General features: G+C 33.9%; 1 protein-coding gene across 1 annotated transcript in view; it reads right to left on the bottom strand.

The window, feature by feature from the left end:
* Nucleotides 1-12,319, bottom strand: part of l(1)G0020 (RNA cytidine acetyltransferase l(1)G0020) — a 200,151-nt gene that overhangs the window by 142,544 nt on the left and 45,288 nt on the right. The window contains exon 6 of the mRNA XM_090404566.1: nt 9,669-10,004. Coding sequence (XP_090260692.1) covers nt 9,669-10,004 — 336 coding nt within the window. The remainder of the gene's footprint in view (nt 1-9,668; nt 10,005-12,319) is intronic.

The following is a 12,319-nucleotide window of genomic DNA, read 5'->3' as shown; positions in this document are numbered from 1 at the left end:
ACGGTAAATTTTTTTAAACAACATCAATACCAAGCAATGATTTTCTAGCATCATACAAGGAGGCACATAGAGTTGCAAAGTACAAAAGCCTAGGGGAACCATGAAAAAATTACTGAGACACTACGAGTGCCATGAAATGAGAAATTATGGGAACCTCTTCATTAACGGGTTATAAGATAAAACAAACAAATAGAATGCTACAACTTAATGCTAATTTTTAAACCACCTATAAAATTTAAAAACATTCAAACTGCCTCCAAAGATCCTCCCCCCTCCTGCACTCCTAGAGTATACAATCTAGTGCACCTGTAACTTACTTTATAATGGTGAAATTGGACACATGATTCCAATCCATAAATAAATAAATATCTAAAAAAAATGACACATCAAATTTAACAATTTTGATTAAGTCAGGCCACTCAAGATCACACTCTTAATATCTCACACCAAACTGACTGGAAAGGTATCTATTCCTTACATCATACACTCTTTTGCATGAATACGAATTTAAGGAAGCCTGCGAAATTTTGATCAACTACCCTAATCTAAACAATAATAATAGTGGCTTAATTGCTTAGAACTCTAAGCGATAATTTCAATAATTCCACCATCAATACTGCTTTTGGTCTAATTTATTTTGTGAATGATCTCTAGGCTATTTTATCTGTTAGTAATTTCTAGATAAACAGATAACAGGAATCTAACCTGGATGTAGTATGGATTTTTTTCATAGTGTTTATGATTGACCAAATTATTGTAACTTTAGCATATTATGTATATTGTAACACAGCTTGTTTCTTTGTATATGTGTGTGTGTCTATACCAGATATGAAAACCTTGATATGAAGGTCAAAATGTCTGTGTGATCATTTTGGTTTATGTTAACTGAAGTTATTACTACAACATGATAGTTGTCTCCATAATTTACAGGGTGTTCGGGATAAATTTGACAGTTTCGTAAGGAAAAAGAAAATCTTCTTTGTATCTATTAAATTTAATGAATTGACAAAAAAACATTACAGGCAGAGTTAATTACAATACTATCAACAAGATTTACTCAAAATAACCACCATTAGCATCGATCACAGCTTCAATTCTGCTTCGGAACCTCGAACAAGCTGATGCTACAGTCTCCCTGGGAAGGGCCGCAAAAACTGTTTTAATTTTATCCATTAACTGGGCTTTTGTATTACTGGAAGTGCGATTGGTGTCTTTTTCAACTGCGCCCCATACAAAATAATCCATGGGGTTAAGGTCTGGGGAGTTTGGAGGCCAAACATTTGGACTGGTGAAGTCGTAGAAATTTTCAGACAACCATTTTTGACTTTTCCCAGAGGTGTGGCAAGGGGCCGAATCCTGCTGCCATACATACGGCCTACCATTGGCTACCCTTGTTATCCAGGGCTTGACTACAGTTAGCAACTCCACGAACAAAGCCCGAATTCCAATGCCAGGGTTCTTCAACACCTGTTCCTGCAGATTTGCGAGGAATTCTGCTGTACGAACGCAATCAGATCGTCTGCTAGGGATCTTTCTTCTTGCTACATCCTCGTAGTCACCATTGCAAGTCTCTAGTTCATGCCTGATTGTTTTTACTGTATTCAGGGAGCATTGGGCAGCAGTCGTAATATCCTTATTTTGATGGCGGGCACGAATCATCATGATACAAGTTATTCTCTTCCATGATTCAGGTGGGTTCCAGCTATCCATCCTTTCTGACATCTTGTATATGAATGAAGAAGGGTCCAAACTTTTAAATGAAGAGAAGTGTGTGTTAATACATGTAACTTACGGAAAAATATAATTAATTATAAATATGTCAAATTTATCCCGAACACCCTGTATTAGAACAGGCATATAATGGGAAAATGTCAGAAGAGGAATATATTTGTGCCAATGATACCATAGAAGTTCTAATAAGAAGAATCTTTTTCATTTTCATATGTGATCATACATCCTGGGTAGTTAAATGAATTCACCTGTTCTAAGATCTTGTTATCTATTACTATTTTAGTTCTTGCTGGATCTTGTCCATTAAAGGCCATAGTTTTTGATTTTTCTGTTGATATTATCATACCATAATCTTTGGATATCTCATTTAGATTTAAAATAGCTTTCTGTAAGTTATCTTCAGAATTTGTAATTATTATTTGGTCGTCGGCAAAGAGGAGAGTGTGTAAGTTTACTGAAGGAGAAAGTTTAATTCCTTGATGTAAGTTTTTATTCCATTTTATTATTTCATTTAAGTAGATATTAAAAAGAGTTGCTGAGAGGGGACATCCCTGTTGGACATCTTGGTTTATCTCTCTTGTATATGATAGCTCGTGATTTAATCTTATTTGTATTTGATTATTTTCATATATACTTGTGATAGCTTTTAGGATATTATTTGGTATTTGTCTTTCTTTTAATATGTTAAATAATATATTTCTTTTAACTTTGTCAAATGCTTTTTCAAAGTCAATAAATGCAATATGTGTTTCTAAATTGTATTCTCTTCTTTTCTCTGTTATTAATTTTAGGCAAAAGGTCGGGTCTATATATGATCGTCCTTTTCTAAATCCATTCTGTACTTCTAAAATGAAGTTTTCGGAATATTTCATTAGTTTGCTATTTAAGATTCTCCTATATATTTTGTAACAGGAATTTAGTATGCTGATACCTCTATAGTTTTTAGGGTCATCTCTATTACCTTTTTTAAAGATAGGAATCACAATTGCTTTTTTCCGTTCTATTGAGGGGAATACCAGTTGAGTAAATTTTATTTAAAAATAATAAAAGTCTTTCTTTGAATCTTGTTCCTGTGTATTTATATAGTTCTGAACCTAGCTTATCTTCTCCAGGTGATTTTCCGTTTCTTGTTTCTTTCAGGCCGATTTCTAAGTCTTCTTTAGTTATTTCCTTTTCATTTTCGTTAATTGTTTGCCAGTTGTCTTTTTTTTTAATATTTGTCTGTCCACAGTTCTGTGTAGTAATTTTGAAATTCTTCTAATTTCAATTCAGTGTTTAATTTTATGTTTTCTTGGGTATCTGCATTTAAGTGTTTCAAAATCTTATATACATTGGGTCTTATTTTATATAAATCATGTTCTAAATTAGAAACAAATTTGTTCCATGATTCTCTGTGTCTTTTTCTGACTTCTCTTTTAGCTATGGCTGTTATTTTTTTATATTCTATTTCATGTTCTAATCTTTTACTGCTTAACCATTTGTGATAGGTTTCTTTTTGATTATTTCTTTGATTGTATCATCCCAGATCTTCAGTTTTTTCCTTTTATTGAATTTTTTGGCCTTTCCTAAGCTTTCATTTGCTGCTGCATTTAGTGTTGTTTTTATATTAAGCTATTCTATTTCTATTTCTTCGTTTTGTGTTATTTTATCTAGATATTGGTTAATTCTTTGTTCATATAGCCATTGTACATTCGTGTCATTCAATAGTCTAGTTTTATAAACAAATGTTTCAATTTTTCCTTCTGTTCTTGTTACTTGTAGCCATTTAGGTGGTAATCTTAATTTTATTTTAACAAGGAAGTGGTCACTGCTTATTTCATATCCTCTATGAACTCTAACATCTAGTGAAAATTTTGATGTCTTTTCATTTAATATGAAGTAATCTAATATTGATTTCCATCCTCTTGGTGCCCAAGTATATATATGTATGTCTTTATGTTTATAAAATGAAGGAATTCATTATTTTTAGGTTATTATAAACTACAAAGTCAATCAATTTTTTACCATTTCTGTTTAGAGTGTGTTCTCCATGTATTCCTATATTATTATTAATTTTCGTGTTTCCAATTCTTGTATTTAAGTTTCCTGCTAAAATTATGTAATCATTTTTATTTATTTTATTATGTATGTTTTGTAGCTGATTATAAAAATCAATATAGTGATATTCTTGGACTTTGCAAAAGCATTTGATAGATTGCCATGATAGGTTGGTGTACAAACTGCAGAGGATGGGAATGTATAGTATATTGTTTAGATGGATTGGAGATTGGCATGCCTCAGGGTTCTGTTCTTGGGCCCTGCTGTCTAACTTTTTTATAAATGATATATCATGTGGACTGACACTGAGGATCTTCAGTTGTTTGCTGATGATTTTTTTTCTATTAATTTTATATGTTTTTGCATTTTTATTTATTTTTTACATGGTATGGAAACTACTCTAGAAACAAAGCGGGAAGCTTTTCAAGGTCTCCAGTAAGCAGAGCGGTTGGTCTTGCACCAGGCAACGAAATGCATCTTCTACTTAAAAAAAAAAAAAAAAAAAAAAAAAAAAAAATCACAAACATCCATGCCCACAGCGAGATTTGAACCCCCAATCTGCTCTTTAGAGAGTGGATATGATAATCACTCGGCTAACCAGGGGCAAAGTCCAATACACTACTTTATCGTCCTCTGTAATAATGCTTTATAAAATTTATTTTTGATGTCTTCAGTAGCATCATCATCATTAGTTTTGCCAATCGCTGCTGCTGTTATTACATAAATCTAAATTGCATGTCAAAATATAATTTCAAATGGTGTAGTCAAGTTGATCATAGGGTGAGAAATGAAACACGTTTTACAGTTCATGTTTGTTGATTTCAGTTAATTTTATACAGATTTAATAACAACAAAACTGATGTCTTGATTGTTTCTTTATAGTTGGTGGTTTTGCTGTTATTAGGCTGTTTGCAAGGATTAAAAAAAAAAAAAAAAAAAAAAAAAAAAAAAAAAAAAAAAAAAAAAAAAAATCACAACTCTACACTCGACTCAAGAAGTTAAAGAGGCAGTCAAGGAAAAGAAGAAACTGTACCAAAACTATCTGGCAAGTAAGTCAGCTTGTACTCTGAGTGACAGAATACAGAGAAAAATGTAAGAGAGTAAAGAACTAGCTAAACAAAGTCATGGGAAGACTTCAGTAAGAACACAGGAAGTTAAGTTAAATATCAGATAAATAAGAAGATATTCAGGCCTCACATGGCACTCATCTATAAAAAGGGATATAAAAATGAATATGAGAATTACAGAGGAATCGACCTACTGTATGTTTAAGATTTATGACATACTTGAGAAAAGGCTATGAAAAATTGTGGAAGGAAAACTTGAAGAAGAACAATTAGGTTCAAAGTCAAACAGACTTCAAGATAAGATTTTCACCATAATACAAAGGGATGAAAAATCATGCGAATATAACAAGTATCTGGATTTAAGTTTTGTAGATCTATAAAAGGCATTAGACAGAGAGTGAAGAGAAAAGCTGCTCGAAATGATACAGTTATATGATGTAAATGGTATATTATATTGAACAGTTCATAGTCTGGTGTTAAATCAGGTGTGAAATATGAGAGCATATTATCTCCACTGTTAATTATCTATATACGAGAGTGGTCTGAAAAGTTCTTGGCCTTGCCCATAGATGGCAACACTATCGGCAAGATTTTTTTTTCTAAGTTGGTACAAGTTAGTAAAAGAAGGTTTAATGCCAAAAGAAATTAATTCAAAGTTCATAAAAGTTTATGGGCACTCTTCTCTTTCATTTTCAAAAATAAAGAAATCGGCTGTTGAGTTTAAAAATGGCTGTACCAGCCTTGAACATGATCCACGTGAAGGACATCCAAATAGTGTAACATCAGAAATCATTAATCAAGTGCACGATATAGTATTGGATGACTGGCGAGTCAAAGTGCGTGAAATTGCTGAGACTATAGGCATTTCAAAAGAACGTGTAGGATATATTTTGCATTAAGAATTGCAAATGAAAAAGTTTTGCAAGATGGGTGCCATGCCTGCTCACAGCAGTTCAACAACCCACTCGCATGAAAATCTCTGAACAGTGCTTGGAGCATTTTAACAAGAATAAAACTGATTTTGTGCATTGATTTGTTACTATGGATGAGACTTGGATTCACCATTACACACCAGAATCCAAAAACAGCAGTCAAAACACTGGACAGAACCCGGTTGTTCAGCACCAAAGACAACAAAGTCAGTTCCATCAGCAGGAAAGGTCATGGCATCAGGGTTTAGAGATGCTCGAGGCATTTTGTTTATTAATTATCTTGAAAAGGGTAAAACAATAACTGGGGAATATTATTCCAATCTTTTAACCAGACTAATTGAAAAAATTCATGAGAAAAGACCCGGTTTGCAGAAGAAAAAAATCATCTTTCATCAGGACAATGCACCTGCCCACAAAGATGTTGTGGCAATAGCAAAATTAAGGGATCTGCTCTATGAATTGTTGGAACATTCACCCTATTCCCCAGATTTGGCTCTCACTGACCTATCTCTTCCCAAAACTAAAACTCTTCCTCACTGGTCAGCATTTTTCTTGCTAAGTTACTACATAGACCAATATAACATGAGAATTTATATAAAGAGATCTTAATCAGAATGACTGTCTAACAATTCCAAAAGTTTAGGAAATTGTTATTCTCAATTGCATTAAATAATCTGTTATATTTTAATTTAATTTAATTAATTTTAATTTCAGCTCCAAATTTGGAGAAAAGAGCAAAGCTAATAATAATGGCAAATATTTGTTGGATTTCTGCTCAGGACATGGACTGGTCATTACTAACACCATGTTCCAACATAAAAATGTGCACAAATTCACATGGAGAGAAGAGGCAAGAAATAAGAAAAGATTCACTGACTATTTTATTGTTAATAAAAGTGATGTTTTCTCCCTTGTGCAGGACACTGGAGTGTACAGAGGATTTGAAATTGGAAATGATCACTATTTAGTCTTGAGCAAGATAAAATTAAATTTCATATTGAAAAATAAAAGTTGAGCAGCTCTCAGATGTGAACTGCAGACTAAAATACACAAAGATTGTTGAAGAAAAAATGAAAGAGTCTGAGAACAGGAACCAAACTTTAGAGATTTAGTGATTCATTCAGCCTTGATTGATTCAGCCAGAGAGGCATGTGGTGAGGTTGCAAGGATATAAAATCAGAACTCCATGGTGGAGACAGGAAGTCAAAGAGGCAGTGAAGGAAAAGAATAAAGCATATCAAAAGTTCTTGGCAAATAAGTCAGCTTGTGCTCTTAGAGAATATAGAGACAAATGTAAGAAAGCTAAACACTGTGTAAAACTAGCTAAACAAAAGTCATGGGAGGACTTTGGCAAGAATATAGAAAATAAATATCAAGAAGGTGGCAAAATATTCTGGGGGTTGTTGAAGAAGCTTAGAAATGGAGGAAAGAGTACTGTAAAAGGAGTTAGAGATGATTAAGGTGACATGAAAACAGAAGAAAAAGATATCCTTGAAGTATGGAGTAATTACTTTGAAAAACTGCTAAATGAAACAAGCAGTGATGACAGCACAGTGGTAAAAAACACTGACCAGGCATACAGGCAGGAATACACATCCATACTTGAAGTAGAAAAAGCCATCCAACGCTTGCAATGTGGAAAGGCAGCAGGAGTAGATGATATTTGACCAGAAATGCTGAAGTATGGTGGTCTTGCAGTGGCTGCACTGCATAGTTCAGAAGGCCTGGACAGAGGGACGAATTCCTGATGATTGGAGTAGATGAGATGAGTTCTCATAGTACCCATATATAAAAAGGGAAATAAAACTGAATGTGAGAATTACAGAGGTATTTCCCTACTGAGTGTTCCTGGTAAGATATATGAAGGTGTACTGTTAAGTAAGTGTACCTGGTAAGAAACGGTTGAGAAGAATTGTGGAAGAAAAGCTTGGTGAAGAACAAGCTGGATACAGGCTGTAGAGGCTGCCAAAATCAGATCTTCATTTTACGACAAATAGTGGAGAAATCATGGGAATATAACAAAGATCTGTATTTAAGTTTTGTCGATTTGGAAAAGGCATATGACAAGGTGATAACTGAGAAGCTCTTCAATATGCTACAGTTATATGGTGTCAAATGCTGCAGTATATCAATCATTATACTTAGTCTTTATTTGAGTTGTAAATCAGCAGTTAGAATGGAAGTACAGGAAGGTGGTTTAATGTTAAATCTGGTGTGGTACATTATCTCCTCTGTTATTCATTATCTATATGGATGACATTATGAAGGAAAGTGGATATCAAAATTGGAGATGTTAATGTTAATAGAGATTAATACTTATCAATAAATCCGATACAAGTCTGCAAGATTCCTGGACTAAATTGAATAGCTGTTGTAATGGATATGGTATGAAGGTCAGCAATAAAAAGACAAAGACAATGAAATAGGCAGAATCATTGAAAATTTCAACTGCATTGTGAAGGGAGAACCTGTGGAACAAGTAAAACATTTCACCTACTTAGGCATGATTTTTAGTGAAGATAGTAAATTAAATATGGAAATAGACAACAGAATCAATAAAGCTGGTATAGTAGGAAGTCAATTGAATAAATTCATATGGAATAAGAGAGAAATTAGTTGGAACACTAAATTAGCTATATACAAGACAGTGTTCGAACCAGTTTTAACTTATGGATCTGAGAGCTGGGTCAGGAGTAAAACACTTGACCAAAGACTAGAGACTGCAGATATGAGAGTCCTGAGAAAGATTAGAGGGGTGAACAGATGGCATCAATGGCAATATCATATTAAAAATGAGAATATTAGGAAAGAACTTGACATTGTCAGCATCCAGGAGTACGTTAGCAGAGCTAATCTCAGGTGGTATGGTCACTTAAACAGAATGGGCGAGGAAAGATTAGCAAAACAAGTGTCCTCTGCCAGGTTGGCAGCAAAAGGACTCAGAGGAAGACCAAGATATAGGTGGATTGGTACGGTACAAAGTGCCTTAGACGATAGAAATATAAAATCTAATAATAATATTGGAGTCTTGACAAGTAACAGATTTATCTGGAGGAAAATTGTAGACAGGAAGTTAGTAATGATGTAAATTTTTCATATAGTTCGTATCCTGTACACCCCTTGAGGGTACATGGCAGGAACTTGATGATGATAATTTCAGCCCAGTAGTTTTAATCCATGATGAACTTGTGACTATATACATAGAGGGATACCAATTTAAGCATGTGGGCTACTGTTTTTTGAATTCAATTCCTATTATAATCAATAATTATACTGATGATGTCTTATGATACATAAGATGAAATAGTTATATAATAAAATAGTTATTTACTGTGGTATACATGTTATTCTATTGTTATGGATACTCCACAGGTTTCACTATATAAAATAAATAAAAATAAAAATCTTTTTGAAGTCACTTAAAGCATCCAATAAGCAATGAAATCTCCCACTTAATGAAACACACACACACACACACACACACACACATGTCAAAGACAGGATTCAAACTTACAGCTTGCAGATAGAAGGGCTGGTATGTTATCACCTGGTCAACCAGGCCAGTGAGATAATACAGTCTGATCAATAATTTATTATTTTTTAAATCAAAGTTTCAATCATATTTTATTAACAAAAATAGGAAATTAATAGATTCATATCATTAATTACACAATACATATTTTCTTCAAAAAACAACAAATGCCTGTTAGCTTGTCCTTGGATGTCCTCATCTGCCATCTTAGCACATGATTATTCTTACTTACTTGCCTATATTCTGAATGTAAATGGGCAAGTCATAATATAATGCATAATTAGAAAAAAAAATAAAAATAAATAAATAAATTTCCTGGCAGCATACTGTATTCGTTTCTTGATATGATTTAAAAATGAAGTTGCTTACCTGATAATTTAATGCATCAAATCCTTTTAGAACAAATTCAAAAAGAGTTTTTAAATTTTCTGGACTGGGAGAAGTTATGAATATATTTGAGTAACTTAATGCCACAGCAGCAGCAATGGAAAGACCCAATGCTGCTGACTTTCCACGACCTCTTGCTGCTGTAAGTGCCACGGTGCTGTGAAGAGTTTTTTCAGAAAGGGAATCTACAAATTTCAGCACAGCTTTTGCTTGGTCAATTGTAACACAGCAATTGATTATGGAACCTATTGGCTGAGTATCTTGAAGTGATTCCTTCAGAGATTGCAATTCATGTTCTTCAGGAGTTAAACTCTCATCCTATAAATATAATTCATCCCATTAAATATTTGTATGAATATACACACACACACACACACACACACACACACACACACACATATATATATATATATATATATATATATATATACTTTCTACAATTAACTATCATGAAAGATATTTTCAAATTCATAGTGCCATTTTTAAACAAACAATTCAGGTAATGTCAAATAACCATCTTCAACATGTCTGAAGATTTTGATGTGTTCATAACAAACTTATAGCGTGTATAAAATTCTAGATAAGCAGTACAAACATCTTTTTGTACTGCTTCAGTCATCTGTGTTCAGCACTGAAAATAACATTACTGCAATGCATTTTGTAATATCTGAGAATCGGGAATTCTTGTAGCAATGAAATTACTTAAGGAAATTTCAATAAGTAAATCAATATGTGTATGCAGGCACTACATAAGATAAGTATGACTGAAGCAGAAATACAAAGACAGGTCTACCCCTCCCTAATGGGCTGGGATGGTTGTTCCTGGCTGTTGTGCTGAAGTTCTAAGGATAAGTGCTTCCCAGATTTGAGGTAGTTTAATACAACCAAATTTGTTTAGGTTTGGGTAGTTCCTTAAGCCTGAGGCATATTCTAGGAAACGTCTTTCATATTTAAATTTGCTCTGTGGAGTAAGGTGACCTTTTTCCATTGTATCAAAAGGTACATGGGTGTCTATGGCATGGCCAGCAAGCCTGAGTAGCAGAACAAGATGTAGTCTTTGCAACTGGCAATTCTAATGTTGGCTGTGCCACCTGTTTGGCCATAGTAGGACAGCTTCAGTTGCAATGTACCTGGTAGACACCTGGCAGTTGTAGGAACTGTGGTTGGGCTTTGGGAGAGTGGATAAGGATGTCAATTTTTTATATGGTCTGTAAATGGTTACAAGATTGTGTCTTTTGAGGATTTTTGTTAGTTTGTCTGAAATACCCCAGATATATGAGAGATGGGGTAATAGATTTGGTGCAGGTCTCTGTTCTGGGAGGGGGGGGGGGTATGACTTTATGGTTTTAATATTTTTTGGATTTGGTGGGGAGTAGCCATTGGCTAAGGTGTTGCAAATATGATTTGAATTCCATGATGAGGACATTATTATTGGAAATAATCAATTTTGTATTTTAATGATCCCATACTGTTGGGGGGGGGGGGGAGTCTGTAAACTGGTAATGCCAAGGATTTGTCAGGTTGGCATGTAATCAAGGTGTCTTGGAAGGGAAGACTGTTTTTTTTTTTTCATTTTCCAAGTTAGCCAATCTCATAGTCATGCGGCCAAATGGAGAACACATCAACTACATAGTGAAGCCAAATTGTAGTTCTATGTGGGGCAGAAGGTAACACTTTTTCTTCAAAGGTTTCCATGAAGTAGTTTTCTAGGGGGAAGAAGGGATCATATGGTTGTCTTCTCTATTTGTTTATAGAAATTTCCTTGCTAAACAAAATACCTTGAGTTCGAGAGGAAATTATGCTTCAGAAAGGTCTAAAGTATCCTTAAGAGGAACATTGGTGAATAGAGAGAGAGAGGAGACATCAAAACTGACCACTATGTCAACATGTTGCAGTGTGATGTTTCTATACACTTACATCTGGTTTCACCATTACAGCAACTCAGGGCTTGCTACAATGCCTTGGACACCAACCATAAGATATGATGGAATAAGGCCACCTTACTCCATAGGAGCAAATTTAAATATGAAAGACTTCCCAGAATCTACCTGTCTTAAGGAACTATCCAAACAAACATAAATAATTTAGTTGTCTTAAACTACCTTAAATCTGGGAAGCATTCATCATTAGAACTTCAGCCCAACAGCCAAACCCACTGGGGGGAAGGAATTGTTTAGGACATTAGAATTGCCTTTGTTGTTCTGCTTCAATCATACTTGCCTCATGTAGTCCCTACATGCATGTATCAATTTGTTCATTGTTCCCTGATGACAGCAGTTTGACTCTGCAAAATATTGAAAATATTATTATTTCCAATAATTAGAAGTTATTCTAATTAATATATAGTGTACATTGTAACATCCCTAAGTAATATCATTGAGAATCAGTAATCTTGCACTAAGATTTGCATAAAACAAAATCAGAAGAACAATTCAAGTAAACAGCATTTTATGATGATGTAATGTGATCAAGCCAAGTGTTTGAGTGGATTTGTTAAAGAAACATGAATATTAATCTTGTATCTAAGCAATAAATACAAAACGCTATAATCAAGAAATAATAATCAGGGAAAAGAAAGAGTATCTCTACTATTCAACATAAATATGAGTATAGTCTTCTTCAATGGCAGGCAA

The sequence above is a fragment of the Typopeltis vanoorti genome, chromosome 15 (genome assembly GCF_054136105.1).
Source record: "Typopeltis vanoorti isolate ZY-2024b chromosome 15, IOZ_Tvanoo_1.0, whole genome shotgun sequence".
In the NCBI taxonomy this organism is placed as follows: domain Eukaryota; kingdom Metazoa; phylum Arthropoda; class Arachnida; order Uropygi; family Thelyphonidae; genus Typopeltis; species Typopeltis vanoorti.
Note: the sequence above shows the minus strand (reverse complement) of the source record. Positions and strands in the feature narration are given on the sequence as shown.